The sequence below is a fragment of the Lacerta agilis genome, chromosome 1 (assembly GCF_009819535.1).
Source record: "Lacerta agilis isolate rLacAgi1 chromosome 1, rLacAgi1.pri, whole genome shotgun sequence".
In the NCBI taxonomy this organism is placed as follows: Eukaryota; Metazoa; Chordata; class Lepidosauria; order Squamata; family Lacertidae; genus Lacerta; species Lacerta agilis.
This window is the reverse complement of record NC_046312.1, coordinates 118450821-118470768: the sequence shown is the minus strand read 5'-3', so window position 1 is coordinate 118470768 and position 19948 is coordinate 118450821. Positions and strand designations below refer to the sequence as shown.

Here is a 19948-nt window from a genome sequence, read left to right as displayed (position 1 = left end):
GCCTGCCTCACTCTAATAACAGGCTCCGTCATGTGCTGCGGGGTTGACCCCGAAGTACAGCTGTACCTCGGAAGTCAAATGCCTTGCGAGTCGAACGTTTTGGCTCCCGAACACTGCAAACCCGGAAGTGAGTGTTCCGGTTTGCAAACATTCCTTGGAACCTGAAGGTCTGGCGCAGATTTCATGGCTTCCAATTGGCTGCAGGAGCTTCCTGCACCCAATCAGACGCCGCGCCTTGGTTTCTGAACATTTTGGAAGTCGGACAGAATTCCGGAACAGATTCCGTTTGACTTCCGAGGTACGACAGTAAATGACATCCAAGGAGATTGTCCCTTTGGCTTGCCACTTTGGGGACCCGCAGAGACAGGTGTGCCTCCCTCCACGGTCGGGATATGGAACTGTAGGCCAGGCACTGCGGGAGACCGATCTGCGATCCTTACCCAAGGGGACAAATTTGGTCGGCGGTGTGTGTCCCACCCCCTGAGTGACAGAAAGGGGGAGGAGTGTTGTAGAGGTGCTACTATCTTCCATCTGACATTATGAGATGCAGCTCCTATGAGCTCTTAGTTTATTATCTGTATATATTGATTTTGGATGATGGTGCTAGGATGTGCCATGGTGGGCAGGTAGCTGTGAAGATGCTGCCCTAATTTCTGCAGTGGTGGTGGGCAGAGGGAAGTACTGTTGGTAGTGCAGGGAGTCCACCATCATCTGAGGTGGAGGCAACAACAAATTATTACTTGCCGTATTTTTCGCTCCATAAGACGCACTTTTCCTCCTGAAAAGTAAGGGGAAATGTCTGTGTGTCTTATGGAGCAAATGCATGGTCCCTGGAGCCGAATTGCCTAGGGGCCAAAAGCAGATCGTGCTCTTTTTTTACAAAGAGAGAAGGGGGTGTTGAAAGGAAGCCGCTGAACAGCTGTTCAGCAAGTGATCGGGAGAGAGATAAGGCTCCCTTTCCAGCCCTGCCCCCTTGCCCAGGCCTCCATTGTTGAATGCAGAGGGAGGCTGTTTGTTTCCCCAGCGACATGTGACTGGCTGATTAGATTATCTTTCTGGAAACTGTAGAAATGGCTGTAGGACTAGAAGCTGTAGAACTGTGAGTTGGACCCCATAAAAACGGGGCTTTTCCTCTTTGCAAAAAAAGCTGCACCACTTTCAGCAGATCCTCAAATAAGCAGGGCTTTTCTCTTTGCAAAAAAAGCTGCACCACTTTCAGCTGATCCTCAAAAAAACAGGGCTTTCCCCCTTTCCTCCTCTAAAAACTAGGTGCGTCTTATGTTCAGGTGTGTCTTATGGAGCGAAAAATATGGTATGTTGCAACCAAGCCTGAGTGAGCCTGGGGCTTGCACACTCCCCTTTCCCTTCCGGTGTAACCTCAAGGAAGAGATTCGGATGCATGCACTTAAGTGTTTTGTCTGAACCTGGACAAACTCTGGTTAGTCTCAACTACAGCTGACTGAAGCAAGCCAGCTTCAAAGCTTGTTTTGTGAATCGGACTCATTCAACAGAGCACAGTTAAGATTAATACAGTTGAAGGTTTGGGTGCAATACCGAACCATTGCACTAAATTGAAATCTTCCTTGCAGCTGTGCTGAGCTGGGGGAAGGCTCAAGAGCCTCCCACTCAAACACACAATAAGCCATAGTTTTATCATTAAGGCTGAACGCAGGTAATAAGTGGCTATATTAAACAGGCTGCCGTCTTTTGCTTGCAACTCAAAATTAAACCAACAGCCGGCTTCGATGTTGGGAAAGAAAGGTTAGTACTATGCTCACCTGAGTGAATGATTCCTGGTAAGATCTGGTTGCCGCTCCTGCAGAATTTCGAAGATATTGGGCTGTCGCAGAAAGGCGACAATCTTGTCGTTGTAAGCTGAAAATTCAAGAAAAGGCACCTTACTGGAAAAGGTCTGTTAAAAATACAGCTAAATTTCCTCAGGGTTTTTAGGCTCAGCTACTATTTCCCTCAGAAATGGATGCCTTTGGAGAAGGAGGTGTCTTTTCCAAAGGGACAACAACTATCTTTTGACACTTAGCTCCTGCTAGCTGAATCTAACACTTAACATGATGATCATCAGTGGTGTGGTGGTGCAGGATCATGGGGGTATTTAAGACCCATTAGTATTTCTACGGCAGGGTCCCTTTCTCCAGCATGACAGAGCCACCCAATCAGCATGGAAGGGGAGATTTTTCGCCGCTGTATGCTCTGAAGCTAAGCATTAGAAACAATGAAAACACAAGATGCTTTGGTTTCAAGGGAATGGTGCTCAAGCTATGATATAAAACAGCAAAGTTAAGCCACCCTGAAAGAAAACATCGGAGCACTCCAAATCATCTGCCCCTGCACGCGAGCAGAAAATAGCAGATATAGCTAAAAGGCAGCACATGAAGACTTGCATTAACCAATGCAATCTAATTATTATTATGATTTTGTAATCATAAGATTACTGAATGATCTTCGAATCATAGAATTGTAGAGTTGACCATGAGGGTCATCTGGTCCAACCCCCAGCAATGCAGGAATATTTTCCCAATGTGGGGCTCAAACCCATGACCCTGAGATTAAGAGTCTCGTGCTTTAACAACCGAGCTATCCCAGATGCTAAGAGGCATGGACACATGTGCGAGCATGACTGTGACTATCAGGAGACTCTGCACATCAGAATTTGCCACTACACTACTGATGATTTTACATCTTCTTTTTTTCAAAGATGGGGGTAGGGCATGGGGAGAACCAGAATAAAGGTGATTCAAAGTTGTTGGAAGATTTGAAGTGATGTAGGTACACAGGAGGAAGAACTTGTGCCATAGGTGCTATTGAACAGGTTAGCTGCAGCAGCATCAAAGTAGCTACCCACACAGGAAAACATTTGTGACAGTGCTGCTTCCTGTGGCAAGAACCACAGTTTATAAGTAACGATGTCTAGCTGCTTGGCCATCCGGTGCAGACAAAATTTAGCTTAAAAAAAAAGATAAAAGCAAACTAGAATCTATCCACCTAGTAAGCTAAAACACAAGAAGAATTAAATTCAGAGTACAGAATGAACGTTATCACTCAGGCTCCAACCGGATAGGCAACACAATCCTTTGCATGCTTACTCCAAAGCAGGGTGGATAAAAATCAATGATTATTTTTTAAAATAATAATAATAACAATAAATTGACTTTTTATTTAAATCAGATCTTTTTTATTTAAATTGGATTTTTAAAATAAAATAAAATATTTCTAATGATAGTTTTCTATTTAAGTTATATTATAGTCCAAACTCTATGCATCAGGAAATAAGGGTTTGTTTTAAGTTTTTCATGTGTGCTAAAACTCATTCTTAAGGCTTTTTAAAAAAATTGTTTAACCACATCAGTTAACAAACATGGATACATAATGCTATAATGTAACTGCTTTAGTTAAATAATTTGTTTAAATTGTTATTAAGGAAATTATTATTTTTCTCCTTCCAATAAAGTACAGCAGAAAAGTTGTCCAAATATAAAGAGTTAACTTATTAAACCTCACAATAATTTCATAATTATCTGTCTATGTATTTTTAATAGTATATCCAAATCAATAATTTTTGATGTAACTAAAAACTACTCTGAAATTTTTTTATTCCAAAAATGAAACCTCCCCCTGGTTGTAAATATTAAGAAGATACCAGCAAGAATGAGTCTTTCTGTAAAAATTATTATTTAAATCAAGTCTTACTGATTTTGGCAGCTAGACTGGTGACTGGGAGTGACCCCCGGGACCACATAACACCGGACCTGAGAGATCTACATTGGCTCCCAGTATGTTTCCGAGCACAATTCTAAGTGTTGGTGCTGACCTTTAAAGCCTTAAATGGCCTCGGTCCTATATACCTGAAGGAGCGTCTCCACACCCATCGTTCAGCCCGGACACTGAGATCCAGCGCCGGGGGCCTTCTGGCGGTTCCCTCACTGCGAGAAGCAAAACTACAGGGAACCAGGCAGAGGGCCTTCTTGGTAGTGGCGCCCGCCCTGTGGAACGCCCTCCCATCAAAGGTCAAGGAGATAAACAACTGAAGGCAACCCTGTTTAGGTAAGTTTTTAATCTGTGATATTTTAATGTATTTTAATATTTGTTGGAAGCCGCCCAGAGTGGCTGGGGAGACCCAGCCAGATGGGTGGGGTACAAATAAATTATTATTATTATTATTATTATTATTATTATTATTATTATTATTATTATTATTATTATATTGTGATTTAAATGGATTTGATTGATCAAATCCACCCTGCTCGGAAGTAAGTCCTACTAAGTTCAACTGGGCTTGCTCCCTACATAAGTAGGTTTAGGACTGGAGCCTAAAAGGCCTGGCACCCATTCTGTAGTTGCACTTGAAGTAGAGAAGCTTTTTCAAAGCGTTGCCATATGCAACACTGAAGAAACGGGCAGCAGCAGAAGCTTAAATCAGCAGCGACTGTCAAGAAACAGTGCTGCTGAGCAAACATCCAGGCACTCCATCAGGTTAATTGGCCGTGGGTGTCTTCCTCCACAGTGTGACAGCTGCTACATTCAGTGAATTAGCTTCTGTTATTGAAAGGCATGAATCACCATAACTGGAGCCAATGGTTTTAGCCGTGTGTAAGTAAGAATCAGGCACACAAGCAGTTTCCAAGACAACTCAACCCACTGAAAAGGCAAAGCTGATATTAAAATCAACAGTGCTGTGCAGAAACCAGAGCCACTTACTAAACCGGTGAGCACCTTGCAACTTTCATAATCGAGCATTTCACGCAGAAACAAAAATGATCAACCTGAAAGAATGCTTTTCTGTTGAAACTGCTCTTGCTGTTCTGTTCTGATAACAATCTGCTGCGCACTTAAGGTTGCCGGATGCAGAATATAAAACTGTGGTACACTTAACTCGCATTATTATTGAGCAAATATTCACTGCCTATATTTGCAATTTTCAATGTGTGTGTGTTTTTTTTAAGCAGATCTTTCTGAACAGCTTTCATATTTTTCCAAAGCTCAGCAAGGCTACAATGTTCATATGGAACGCCACACAAACAGAGACTTCTGCCACAGATTTTTTCTGTTGATATATATCCATAGATAACCTAATATTTATGAATAATGTTAAATAATCTTCAACAAAGGCAGGACGTACGATGAAGGAGTGGGAGAGGAATTCACTCGGTCTCTTTTTGCAGCAAACTGGCCCAATTTGACACTCCCAAACCAATTTGGGGATTGGAATGCAACTCCTAGGCAGATCACACACTTTTCTGGATTCTGCACGGCAGTTTCAGTGTGCAGAGTGTGTGCACAAAAAATACCAATTTTATACAAAGCATATTTTCAAAAGGTGCATTTTCATGGATGAATGCACTGAAAAGCATTGAAAAGTGTACAAAATGGTGTACTGTATAAATGTGGTATTTTTGTGCATTCTTTTTTAAAAAAAACAACCCAGCACAAAATGTAATGGAATAGCTGTTCAGAGAAACCCTTTTGTTGGAAGTCTTCTTAATGCATATTTGACTCTGCTTTCGTGTAAGCGGACACACAAAGCTACTTGCAAGTTTAAAAACAACAGAAAATTAAAACGTAAAAATAACAATCATCAAATTTATATTTTAAAAAATCACATTTTGAAGACAGAAATTAAATCCTGCCAGTTACTCTGCACCTTTAGTAATGGTGGCCAAGCTCTGTCTTAGTAGGCCAAAACCAAGGACTCACTACAACACTGACACTTGTTGATAACTGAGAGAGTTAACAAGACACCCCTCCCCCATGAATGGCTTTTTGACTGAAGCCTGGAGTTTTACATCCACTCTAGATGTAGAAGTTGTTTGGCACCATCCATGTCTGAAGTCGCATGCTCAAAACTGCACCCATGTGATCTGTATTAATGATTTACATCAGCTTACATCTCAGAAGCTGGATTCCTTGGTTTTCGTACCAAATGGAACATCAGGATTCAAAAGTAAGGCTCAGACTGATCTTTCAATTGACCTGGTTTGTGCTTCACATTAAAGCCATTGTTTTAAGACTACCTAAGGTTTAATGTTAATGAGCAGCATGCAGGTGAATGCAGAACTCCCTTCCTAAGGGACGAGACATTCTCGGTGCATCTGTGAGCCCTTTTAAATAAAAGTAAGGTAATGCAGGTAATTCATAACTTACATGAGGGTTTGTTTTTGGGGGTCCAGAAAGCCAGGAGCCCCCAGGTGGAGGGCTGCTTACCGGGTTTTGGGAAGGAGGAAGGAAGGCTCTAGGTCAAAGTTTTCAAGACTTTTCATTTTGTGACACAGTAATTCAGTTTCCCTAGCAAACCGGAGGTTAAACTAACCCCTTTCCAGCCCTGGGAGGTGTGCGGGGGGCATATGTGCAACACACCTGCACAGTGTTAGAAACTGAGATGTGAAAGCTAGGAGCTCAATGGCACATTAAAGCTAGGTTATGGGCAGTAGGTTATGGGCACTATAACGAAATGTCTAGGCGTGCTTTTTTATAAGAAGAATACAAACTGAAAATGAATGAACTGCAGTTAAAATCTCATATTCATTGTTCACATGGTCTAGTCCACCTCTGAAGACAAAAAACAAAGCCATATTTCCCCTGCCCGCCCCCCTAATATTCCTAAGAGGGTCTCTTCTCCAGTCTTCAGAGAGTTAGCTGGAAGTGGGGAGGCAGAAAAAGGTCCCCCTTTCCTTCCAACTCTGCAGTTTTTAAATCTGAAATCTTGGGCGCAGTACTGCTCGCAGAGCTTGCATTAATGAAATTCCCTGTCGCAAAGTGCGCCTAGAACAATGGGCGTTTCCAATGCTGCACCTACACACCTACACACTCACATGTCGACACACAGTTTGGAAAGCTCTGTTCTAGGACCCTACCAGAGCCCTCACACTTCCTTCCCAAAGGCCAATGCCTCGTTTACCCAGATTTGGGGAGGCGGCGCAAGGGCTCTGGTGCCACCTTCCGAAAGCCAGGTAAACCCGCAGTTGCAGCTTTGCACAGGTGGAGAGGGAAACTAATAAATGGCAAGCGAGTTTTCTCCTGTCTCCATTTCTCCCCACCACCACCTATTGCAAAGCTGCCTTCGTGTAAGTAAAATAAGCGTAAGAAGCAAGGTAGCTGTATACACCTCCCCAACCCCAGCAATGCCTTGCTATAGATAACTTTTTAAAGTCCATTTTGTACAATGTGTTCCTAGTTACATAAACTTTTTTAAAAAAATGTGAAGAGGCTTTGTAATCTCACCAACAGCAAGTGCTCAATCTCGGAGAGCAAGCTTTCCACTTTCAACTCTGTCTAACTAAACTCTCACCCATTTCTCTCAGTGTTCCTGTATTGAGCTCTGGTGGGTGGAAGTTGCAGCTAATTAGCTAGAATAATTTGGATGTTCTTTTCCCAATGTTATCCTCCTACCCCGTCCTATCGTCTGTCGACATCAGACTCTAGTTAATCCATGTCTGAAAGCTCACAGAGTGGCCTCCAAAAAGGCGTTCGGCTCAGGTAGCCCTGCAAAATGCTGGATGCTTGGCAACCCTAAGGCACAAGGCCGAGAAAAAATGCTCACAGAAAACCAAAATAACCAGCTCCAGTTGTAGAGGAACACCTCCTGGGTTACAACATTATAGCGTAGCATTTAATGCCAGGAGTTTACCCCAAGCAAGATGTGTGCATATAGCAGAGCCACACCTAGTATCTCACAGTATACATTTCACTTAAGTCCACTCGTGCAACACTGGATCCTCCCCAATATTTTGTTTTTTGTTTTTGTAGAACAGCAGTAAATTGCAGGAGAAACCTCATGCCTTAATATGGTAACATAAGACACAGCCCTCCCATGCAAAATGCAAACAAAGCGTGACTCTACAAGGCACACATACCCACAGGAACCATGTCCTGGTATTGAGCCCTGCTAACTGTGTTGAACGTGCTTGATGGCCTTGGCAAAACAGGAGGTCCTGAATGGCGGGAATCCTCTCCTACCTGGAAAAAACGAAACAAAAAAACAAAACGGAGGTCATTATTCTTAGGTACAAAACTGATTTGATTGTTTTTTTTGGGGGGGAAGCAGCCATGGGGAAGCAGCTTTTGGTTGGTGAGAAGTGGTGACAGGAAGCTCCCATTTAAAATAATAAAATCCTGTCTGAAGCTGCTGTTTGAACTTCAACAGAAGCCTCCATAGGGAGCTTCTCCTCAAAATGCAAACAGCAGGTTCAGAGAGGAGTTTCTGTCAGGACTGAGCAAGGCTGTGGGAGAGAGTTAAACTTTCCCTCAAGAGTCTCAAGACTGCTCCTTACATAACCCCAAATGTGCACGTTAATTACATACACGTATTAACTACATTATAGTTTCCAGTTGTTGTAGCTTTTGGGCCAAAGCGAGATGATTATCAAAAGGACCGTGTTTGTATGGTCAGAAAGAAACGCCTTACTTTACATTGTCATTTAAAATATTTTTAAATGAAGTAAAGAAGTTCTGCATTACTAAGATGTTTCAGTAGCCCTGGCCAGGCATTTAACTTTCCACCATGTTTGAGGTCCAAAACCACCTCCGGGGGGGGGGGGTTCTTTTAATTATGCAAAAACTCCTCCTACCCCAACTTCACATTACATCCTCTCTTCTAGAACAAAGCCATCCCAATTGTGCTTTTTAAAAAATAAAAATAAAAATATTCTGTCTACGTATCAATCAGAAACCAGTTAAAGTGCACGGGTGACAAATGAAATGAAAGTACCTTCACAAAAGACTCAAATGAGGTGAAAATTCTCATCTAACAAGCTCTGATACAATTTCAACTCTCTTTTCTGTTTTCTTTTTACATTGGTATCAGTCTCGAATACATCCAGTTAAAAACAACAGGAGAAATCCAGTGTAGCACTATGGCAACCAGTCTATCAGTACAAACATTTCAGCTTGCCACACAGAACAATCCCCTTCTCCAACTGCATGCTGTTCTTGGGGTTCTTCCGATTGCTCCACTGAGCCAATTTTTAGGGTGACATTAGGAGAAGAGGTGCGGGCATCCAGGGGAAGAGGTGAAAAAGCACTGCAATGCTAGCTAAGGTCCTTGCAAGGGTTTCTGCTAGCAGGCCTTGCAAGCTGAATCCAGTCCGATGTCTCAGCTGGCACCTGTTTGACTATCTGTTTAAGAGCTTTTGCAAGTATTAAAGGCCCACAATGCGCTCTGCATGGGGCTACCTTTGAAGGTGACTCGGAAACTACAACTAATCCAGAATGCGGCAGCTAGACTGGTGACTGGGAGTGGCCGCCGAGACCACGTAACACCGGTCCTGAAAGACCTACATTGGCTCCCAGTACATTTCCGAGCACAATTCAAAGTGTTGGTGCTGACCTTTAAAGCCCTAAACGGCCTCAGCCCAGTATACCTGAAGGAGCGTCTCCACCCCCATAATTCAGCCCAGACACTGAGGTCTACTTCCGAGGGCCTTCTAGCAGTTCCCTCACTGCGAAAAGTGAGGTTACAGGCAACCAGGCAGAGGGCCTTCTTGGTAGTGGCGTCCGCCCTGTGGAATGCCCTCCCATCAGGTGTTAGGGAGATAAAGAATTATACAACTTTTAGAAAACATCTGAATACAGCCCCTTTTAGGGACGTTTTTAATGTCTGACATTTTATTAGTTTTTAAATATTTTGCTGGAAGCCACCCAGACAATAAAATTATTTACCGTATTATGATTATTATTTTTATTATACTATTATTCTACCTACCAACCATAAAAATCTCAGTCTGGGCTGAGACTTTAAAACAAGCTTTTATTTTACTTTTGTGTACCATTTAGCAGACAGGAGGAGTTCTGCTTCCGCTGAGAACTGGTGTGAGCTTGAAGATTTTTTTCCAACGTTTGAACAAATAGTAATTGATTGCAAGTAACCCTGCTTTCGATATGCACCAGAACAAACAAGCTCAGCTGACATTGCAGGCCTTGGTGAAGTTTAATATTCTTTATGGCTTTATACTTGGGTCCCATAGAGGAAGCACAAAAGCATCATCTATGACTGTCACTTCCCTTCACAGTTACAGCTGAGTGCATTCTGCTCTGTAAGAGCAACCTTTACTTCTGCAATTTCCTGGCTCCCATAGGTCTTTGTTACATGAATTTCAGGGGGTTTTGTAGTTCATCGCTCCCTGCTCCGCATGCTCACTGCATACCCTTTCCTCTCAGCGTGAGAAACATACATATTTGCAAATCTTCACCCACAACTTTGTGTCATTAAAACAGATAAAACCCAGCTTGCTTTTTTTAAGATGCCAAAGAGCCACAAAGAAGCAAAAACACCGAGAATATCCCAAAACTAGATTTGTACATTCGGGACTCCTCCTTTTGAAGTGTATCAGGAAGTGGGGATACAAGTATTATTTGCTCCGTCTCCTTGATTTACTTTTCCCCAGTTGTCGAAAGACAGCCCCGCCCCTTCAAACTTTGACCCCAAGAATAGTGAACTAAGCTCAGAAAAACAAGAAGAGTGATGACCCTTCAGTTTAAAAATAGTAACCTTGCAAATATTTGTAAGTTACTAACAGGTTACTATTTGCTTTATACTATATGCTTCATTTCAATATGCACACCACTCTATCAACAGTTGTTTTGGGTTTTTGCAACCCACTCCTTTGCACTGTGACTTTTAATAAAATAAGGGGGGGGCAGATGAATGACTGTGGACAGACCAATGTGCAGGAAGTAAAGTTAACACATAGCTGGGGCCCAAAGAGATTTAAAATCAATACCTGTATGCTGATAAACAAAGTTGTTTTCTATAAGAAATTATTAGAAAAGGATTCCAAGAATGGGCTCGTGTCCACTTTCTTTGTCAGTATGGTACATGTTCTGCTCCCCCTTGCTGCCCCCCACTTTTGACTTTCAGTGCATCCTTTGGTTTGACTTGAAACAGATAACTATATCAAAAAGCCATGATGTAAAAAACAGGCCGCTCCTGTTGCTGTTGACCCATGAACAACTATCTGTATTCAAAGGCCCTCCAGTGGTATAAACGGGAAATGGCAGGGACATTTTGCAGAAGATAAAAATTGTTATTGCAAAGGTCAGGGTACTTTCGTCGAGCTGGCGCAACCTGAATCCAGCTGATTCAGGCTATAATCTGACACGCTGCTATAGATTCCAGGAGGACTGAGAACTCCCGTCACCTTGGTCCACGAGTGATAAGATATCTAACTGCAGCATTTGCATGTTTTGTTTTCTGTGATGAACTTGTTTAGAGGAGTGCACTGCTTTGCAATTGATGACTGGCTGTGTTGAGATCAGTAGGAAGGTAGCAGGCAACTACAGCCCAGTTCTGGAGCCCTGAACCCACCAAAACTTGGAACTCAAATGCAGCTTGGAGCCTACTGAGCTGCAGGTCAGAGATACAGTGTTAGAAACTGAGATATGAAAGCTAGGAGCTAAATGGCACCTTAAACCTGGGTTATGGATGCAACAATGGACCGTCTAGGCACACTTTTAATAACAAGGCTGCTTTGCCTTTGATAAAGCTGATCTGGATTGGATTAGACATGCGTGGAACTAGCTTAAAAAAAAACCCACATCCAATAAAATATATAATGTATATTCTCGGACAGTGAATAATAATAATAATAATTTATTATTTATGTCCCGCCCATCTGGCTGGGTTTCCACAGCCACTCTGGGCGGCTCCCAATAGAATATTAAAAACACGATAAAACATCAAACATTAAAAACTTCCCCAAACAGGGCTGCTTTCACATGTCTTCTAAAAGTCAGGGACGCGGGGTGGCGCTGTGGGTTAAACCACAGAGCCTAGGGCTTGCTGATCAGAAGGTTGGTGGTTCGAATCCATGCGACGGGGTGAGCTCCCGTTGTTCGGTCCCTGCTCCTGCCAACATAGCAGTTTGAAAGCACATCAAAGTGCAAGTAGATAAAGAGGTACCGCTCCGGCGGAAAGGTAAATGCCGTTTTGGTGTGCTGCTCTGGTTCGCCAGAAGCGGCTTAGTTATGCTGGCCACATGACCCGGAAGCTTTATGCTGGCTCCCTCGCCCAATAAAGCGAGATGAGCACTGCAACCCCAGAGTCGTCCATGACAGGACCTAATGGTCAGGGGTCCCCTTTACCTTTAAAAGTCAGATAGTTGTTTATTTCCTTGACATCTGGTGGGAATATAGTGGCCAGAATGTTGGACTTGAATGGCAGGAGAGCATGCGTTCAAATCCCCAGTCATTAGTTGTTCTCTGAATAGTTTCTTTGCAAGGTCAGACTTCCCCAAGCTGGTGCCCTCCATAGGGAATACAGCTTCCATGATCCCTGGCCATGCAGGCTGTGCTAATGTTCAGCAAAATGTAGAGAGCACATGCTTGGGCAAGGCTGATCCAGGTCACCAATGCAATTACATTCCGAGGAAGCAAATAGAAGACTGACAAAACAATGAATGTTATCCGCCATGAATGTAGAAATGGGACTGTGAAGAACCGAGGATCCTGTAACCTTGACAGGTGCTCTCTCTCTCTCTCTCACACACACACACACGGGCTAAGTGTCAGCTTACCTCACCAGCACTGTGGCTGCGCTGCCTCGTCAAATGTTGCCGGTGGACCAATGCACTAGTCGGCCTGCTGCTTTGCAAAGGAAGCCGTGGGTCGATGAACGTCGTGGTGCGGGAATTGTGGTCGACAAAAAAAGCCTGGTAAATAAGCAAGAGGAGACGAGCGGGAGGAAAGCATTTCATTACTTGCCAAAACCTCACTGCGATTACTGTGGGTATTTCTGACTGCACGCCTTCCTATGTTAAGCTGTACTTGTGAGCAGCAAAGCATTGGGTGGTTACAGGCACAGAAAGTCTTGTGTTCTAATGGTTGTTAAGCCTTTAACTTTATCACGCAACAGGGGACTCTTTGGGGGTGGGTGGATGGGTGGGTGCGTTCTAACCCGGGATTACCAGCACTACACAGGCTTTCAGTGCTCCAAAACCAGTTCTGATTCTCGTGCGCACAGTGATTCACAGAAGTCAAGTGAAAGGAACAGTGAGACTGCTTAAGAGGAGAGGACTTGAGCTACTAATCACAGAGAATGATGGTTCGTTCACAAACAGGAGCTGAGTGGGTGGAGGGTGAGAACTCAGGGGTACCAAGAATGCAGGAGGTAGGTGAGAAAAAGTCAGATTTCTCGTCTTCCCAGCCCTCAGTTCAGCTCTCCACATCAGTTTGCATTGCTTATAAAAGTCCTCGTGAAAATTCACCAGCATTTCAGTGTGAAATTTCTCGCAATATGCATGTTTGTAAGCATTTCCACCTAGTATACATGTTTTCGCGTGGCACTTTCCCCTAATGCAATGCGTTTCTTATGCATATTTGTATGCATTACTTGCTCAGAGAACTCCACTGCAATTTTCAGATAAGTGTGAATTTTAATACTGTGTTTCAGGTTCTTGAGTTGCCTTGGAAAGTGCTCATTAAGTAGGTTCACCTTTAAATGCAAACCAAATTTCATTTCTCCCAGATCCCTACATGACAGGGGAGGCTCTGTTGTTGGGAGGGAATGAAAGTGGGGTGGGGTGCAAGGAGGGATGAACTTCACATATTCATTCAAAATAGCTGGTCAGATCTTCAAAGGAGGGTCTCTGTTTCACCTAATATCTGGGAAGAAGGACACGAAGTTATCTACTTTTTAAAGAAATAAATAAAAGCCAACTTCAAAAAAAAAAGTATTAAAAAAAAACCAACCTCAACCAACTGCTTACTGTATAATTACAACCACAAATGGGTGAGTACACATGTGAAACATCTGATTAAGGACCATGGCACAATGTGATTGCAGGCTGAAGCATGCCAGCTGCAATCTGAGGAGGGCTATTCTAGGTAGGGCAGCTAAAAAAACAACCAGACAAAATTCTGAGTAGCTGAAGAAGCAAAAGCAGATTTCAAAATACAGCACAACCCCTAACAGCTTTAGAAGCAGCAGCATGAACCAGTTGCCTAAACCAGAAAAACCATAGGCATGGCAGGTCCTGATCCTTTGCCAGGGAAGCAGCCAGTCATAAACCTCTTTACTTGGGAGTATGTCACGTTTTGACCCTAGAGGAACTTTAATTTGAGGTTAAGCATGCTTCAGATCGTGGCCTTGCGAGAGTTGCACTATGCAGCTTAGAAGAAACCATTTCAAGAACCCGATATTTTACCCTTAATGATTCAGAGACAATACCTGGCATCTACCCTGAAGGAATCAGAAACATTTGGCCCAAGAAAGCTCACGCCGTAATTAATCTGTTAGTTATTGAGGCGCCACAATTCTAGTAGGGCTGTTATTTGGCATTTCTTTATCCACCCATACATACAGCACTGTCAGTGTACAAGATTCTGCAGAGTCCCATAGGCAAAATATAAACACAGGTTCCTGTCCCTAAACAGCTTATAATGATCTACATTTGGAGAAACAACGAACAGTGGTGGCGAGGGAAAGCTCAATGCGTTGTAGGTACTTAAAGCTCAGATACAGCAGGAAATGAGGATTAAGAAATTAAGTTAAGGGTAGGGCTTCTTTTCCGGAACTCACCAGAACCTCTCAGGTGGGCGCCACTGCCGTTATAAGAGAACTAGGGAGGCAGCTTTCATGGTGAGTTCTGGCACCTCTTTTTCTAGAAAAATAGCGCTAGTAAAGATTTTATGGATAAAGGTAGGTTTTGTGGAAAGATATGAAGTTAACTGAAGAGCACTACACAAATCAGGGGAAGGAACGTACAAAGTTAGCAATGCCCATTTCAACCTGTATCCATCGCAAGCAGACCTGATTCTACCTGTATTCCACTGCAGTTTGGTTTCCATCCATTACTATGTCATGCTGTTTGTTATGGCAGAACTTTATGTATTGTTTGTCTCAACCACTGCCATTGTTTTTACATGATCTCATACCATTTATTTCAGTGTATTAATTATACATTTTTCCTGATGTTAATTCCTGCTGTGGTCAATTAAGAACGTGACCCTTTCAGAGTCTGTTGGAGCCTCACATCAAAAATCTTGCTGCTGTTATCATGGCAGAATAATGCACCAGATATCATAATGAAACACCATAGTGCTTCAGGAAAATACAACCCACTGAATGCCTAATGACTGCCCAAAGAGGGTTAAAACAAGATGTGCTTTTGTTGTTTGGATATTTTCTGCAGTGAACAATGGATAAATGCATGAACTTGAGATCAACATGTGAGCATTACAGTACAAATTAATTCTTTTTGTTAAAAACTTGGGGGCCTCTGTTCAGGTTTTGGTTGTATGGGTGCTGGTAGAGGTGGAGAGTTAGACCCAGGCAATTAAACAGGAGTCTTTTCCTTTAGATCCTGTCCAATCTAATTTGCTTTATGCACTCTGGCTTAACAGGTTTATGAATCAGCCTGCTTGATGTTTTGGCTTTTATCTAATTTGGAAGAAAGCTCTGGCCTGCCAAGGGCTAAAATTTTAATCAGATGAACCCTAAACCAAGCATATAACTTGAAAGACAAATTCAGATCAAGTCTGTCCTGCAGGGAAACGAATGTTTCCATATGAACAGTGTTGCATATGCACAATTCTGATTTCTTACACAGCAATTTAGCAAAGCATGCTGCACTCGTTTATGCAACGCACTTAGACAAACAGGAAAAGATGCTTAAGGATTACACTAAATGAATGCAATCATATCTCGTTAAGCACAAGTGCTTTGAGGACAGCCGGTAGCAGTCTGCTACATAATGAAACTCAGGATCACTGCTTTGAAGCTTCATTAGAGAAAAGAAAAGCCACTGGAGCTTCAAAGCCTTGGGCTGATCTGGACAATGGCACCACAGCTGGAAATGGAGCTGAAGCACACTTAAAAAAAAAAAATGAAACACCCAACAACCCAACAGCCTAATTTTATACCTACCACTGGCCAACCAGGCAAGGGTGTAGCCTAGATATTTATGGAAGCTGGGCAGAGAAACAGGGTATTTTGGTTTGGAAAAAGCTTCACATTTTACCCAGATGGACAATGTATCTGTTCAAATCTGTTCTACAAAACTAAAAATACGGCACGCAAAAGCACACACGCTATTGTGATACTAGCTAAGACAAGTGCATAGGGGCTCATGGTTGCTACCTCAGCACCACTAGGCCACACTGCAGCTCTCCAAGTCCCTAGAAGTTAGGGATATTTTCCTAGAACAAACATAAACAGACCTAACCACTAGTCTATGGCTCATCTGTGAAACTACAATACTTTGGGCCAGATTCAACTATCTGGTCCAGCCAGCAAAAAACCATGCAAGGACTTCTGCTAGCACAACAAAGCTTTCCTTTCTCTTCTGCTGCAACCCCCCCCCCTCCCAAAAAAAAAACAATGTCCAGGGGGCGGGTATCAGGAGAACCCCTGGAACAGTGCACAGGGGAAGCAAGGACAAATCGTCTCATCAAGCAAGCATAAATGATTGCTGCTGGCAGGCATCTTTTTGCCACCTACAGTCACACCTTGGTTCTCGAACAGCTTAGTTGACGAACAAATCAGCTCCCAAATGTCGAAAACCAGGTAGTAAGTGTTCTGGTTTGCGAACGTTTTTCGGAAGCCGAACGTCCGACGCAGCTTCCGCTTGAGAGCAGGAAGCTGCTGCAGCCAATCGGAAGCCGCACTTTGGTTTTCGAACGGTTTTGTGAGTCGAACGGACTTCCAGAACAGATTAAGTTCGAGAACCAAGGGATGAATGTAAGTTTACTTCTTCAGAATGCATTGCCACCTGGTGCACAAAAGACTTAACTCTCACCCTGCAAAGTGCCAACTCGGCAAATCCCGTATCAGTTACCTGCTCTCTCTCCCCTTTTGGATCAGCAACTGGGGAGAGGGGAAGACAGCTCTCATCTTGGAATCATAGAATTGCATAGTTGGAAGGGAGCACGGAGGTCATCCAGTTCAACACCCTGCAATGAAGGAATCTTTCACCCAATGTGGGGCTTGAACCCACCACCTTGAGCTTAAGAGTCTCATGCTCCGCTGACTTTATCAAGGACAAGGCTACTCAATGCCAACTTTATGTGTTAGCTATCAAATCATAAGCCAACCATCACTCGAGTTTATTTTGATATGCTTTTTGCTACTACAACGGTGTTTCCGTGCGCTGCTCTGGTTCGCCCATGCTGGCCACATGACCTGCAAGCTGTCTGCGGACAAACGCCAGCTCCCTCGGCCTACAGAGTGAGATGAGTGCCGCAACCCCAGAGTCGTCCGTGACTGGACCTAATGGTCAGGGGTCCCTTTACCTTAGTACTACTATAGCAGGTATGGTCTCCTGCTGTATTTCTGTTTCAATTTTCAGGCAGCAGGAAACAATACACAACTTGTGATGATATAATAAAATAGCAACAACAGCAATATTTTTTGCCAAGTTGTACTGTTAAAAAATAAAATCTCTAAATGGCCCTGGGAGGGAAGGACAGACTTTGTCCATTAGCCACCAATTGGCCATCCCTGTTCTACTGCAATTATGTCATAACGAAAACTCAAAACAACTCAGGGTACTTTCACCATCAGCAAAACAGCTCAGTCATCTATGCGTGTATACAAGGACAGGAAGGTTGTGCAAGGAAAGGACTCTGTTAACATAACCACTTCTGAGAAACCATGAGCACATCTCATCTCCAATCCTGAAATGAACTACATGAAACCACGTGCTCAGAGTGAGCTGCTGCACACCACCAGTTGGGCTGCATGGAATTGTGGGTGTATGCGGGGATATTTGCATGAACTCAGTGGTGTTGCGTCCTTCGCTGGCGTGTGTACACACTACGAACCAGGTGGAACCAGGGGCTGCGGAACCTGCCACGCCAGTCCAACCCTCGCCACGGCAGCTGCCACGTGGACATGGGGCACGGAGGGTTTACAGGGCCACGCTGCACTATCTGCCCACCCGCCAGTGCAAGGAGGAGCCTGGCCAGCCAACGTGGCCCTTGGCGGGTGCATCCCCCGCAACATTGTCCGGGTGGCCATTCAGGAAGGGGGCCAGGGGCGCAGTGGCACGGCCAGGCCGGGCTCTGAGTCCCAGAGACCCCCCCCCCACACAGGCAGGGCAAGGATCCCTGCGTGGGGGTGCCTGGCACGCGCCCCCTCAAAATCAGGCTCTCAGGGCTACCACCCTCACCACGCTATGCTAACAAGAGCCAATGTGCATATGTACATATGTAAATGAGCTCCTACAATGAATAGGCCCAGTATTTGTAAGACATTCAACTCCTGCCTTCCATTGTGGAATAAGTGACTGTTTTTTCAAAACTTGATTCCTAAGGGAACTCCAAATACTTGGCTAAGGACAGAACTTGTTGTTTAAGGTTCCAAAACAAAGAGTGAGGGGGCTTAGGCCTGCAGCCTCAATGCATGCAAAGCATTTTCCTAGCAATTACAGCAAAGCACTTTGGAGCTTATACTCAAAACTATCCTGCCTTCTTCTTCTTTTCCCACCCTTTATACAGTTTTCCAGAGGCACTGTATCCCATCCCTAAGTAATGAAGGTTTTTTTTAAAAAACCTTTAAAAAAAACGGGACAGGAAAATAGACGCCTCCTTGTTTCAGGGGAATACCCATGCTACTGCTCCTCCCTTCCTGCCCACAAAGGGAATTTTATCCATTTTAACTTGTGCGGTGAAAAGCAGAAGGAAGGGGGCAAATGAAGTTTCCGTCCCTCCCTCAGCTCCAAACGCATTCCAAAGAGATGAGTTACCCCAGACAGAAGGAATGCACAATAATAATAAGAAAAACCTTCGCTTTAAAAAGCAACTCCTCCAGCACATGCTAGTGCTTATCGAGCATTGCAAATGTGCAGCACCTCCCTCTACAGCAATGCCCCAGCCACCTTTTGTTTTTAGTTGCCTTCTGCTATATCTTATCTGGTACTTCAAAGACTAAGCGGCACCCTCTGTCCCTTGCAGCACCATACATTAATCGTGAATTCATTTTCAAATAAAAAGGGGCGGCCGTGCCTTCCCCAAGGTCACCCAGCCACTGTTTCAGCAGAACTGAACTTCAAGCCAAACGTACAAAGTTGTTCTGGAATGCCCTAGGCCATAACAAATCTCTCTCGCAACCAAACGCGGAGCAATTTCTGTTTCCTGAGCTAACAAAACCAACACAGCATTTTAGCCTTCCACACTAGTCATGCTTGTGCTATAAAAATTATCATCTGTCAGTGGCCAAGAAACTCGACTTCTGGGTTCCTCTGGTCTCTTCCTAGTTTAGCTGTTGGTCACCCTTGATAGATTCTCAGTGTCTTTCATATGACCACAGCACAGGAGCCTGTTCCGCTTCCTTTTCTGATGCAGGGTGAAGATAGCCACAAAATATGCGGTCACTGCACAACTGCTAGTTTCTTCTGGATACGCTGTTCTGCTCAAGTGCACATGGGGAAACCAGCCATAGATGAACAAGATAGAGGCTGCAAAACCTTCTGCAAACCACATGTTAGTCATAGGTTTACAGGTTATCACCAATAAAAACCAAGAAGAGCAGCTGTGATGGACCAGACCAAAGGTCTACCGATTCCAGAATTCTGCTTCTCACATCAATGAACAAGGTGCCTAGGAGAAGCCGACAAGGAAGACATAAGAGGCAAGTAACTTTCTCCTGCAGTAGCTCCCCAGCAACCGATAGTATTTAAAGGATGCTCTCTCTCTCACACAAGCCTAGAGAAAGGATGGGGTAAAATTGGATTCAGTTCACATTTGAAGGTAAATCGATCTAATCTGCACTTTCCAAAATATAAGTGAAGCACAGGTATCCTTCAAAATTCACACTACTCTGAATTTTGCAAAGCATCTATCCAACCAAGTAATGTGTACAAGAATCAATCTACTGGGGTGAAGTGTATATAAAAATGCACATGTTGGTGAAAATAAAAAACAAACATGCACTATACAATGGGGAAATGCTTTTAAAATGTGTACATTAGTCAAAACTGCATACATAAGAATGTGTTTATTAGGA

At 43.6% G+C, this 19948-nt stretch overlaps 1 protein-coding gene across 3 annotated transcripts in view; it reads right to left on the bottom strand.

Moving 5' to 3' along the window:
* The window catches only part of HECW2 (HECT, C2 and WW domain containing E3 ubiquitin protein ligase 2), a 183355-nt gene that overhangs the window by 39367 nt on the left and 124040 nt on the right, over positions 1–19948 (bottom strand). For all 3 annotated transcript variants that reach the window (XM_033168893.1, XM_033168901.1, XM_033168885.1), the window contains 3 exons: positions 12522–12656; positions 7866–7968; positions 1779–1875 (listed from right to left, as the gene is read on the bottom strand). In XM_033168893.1, coding sequence (XP_033024784.1) covers positions 1779–1875; positions 7866–7968; positions 12522–12656 — 335 coding nt within the window. The remainder of the gene's footprint in view (positions 1–1778; positions 1876–7865; positions 7969–12521; positions 12657–19948) is intronic.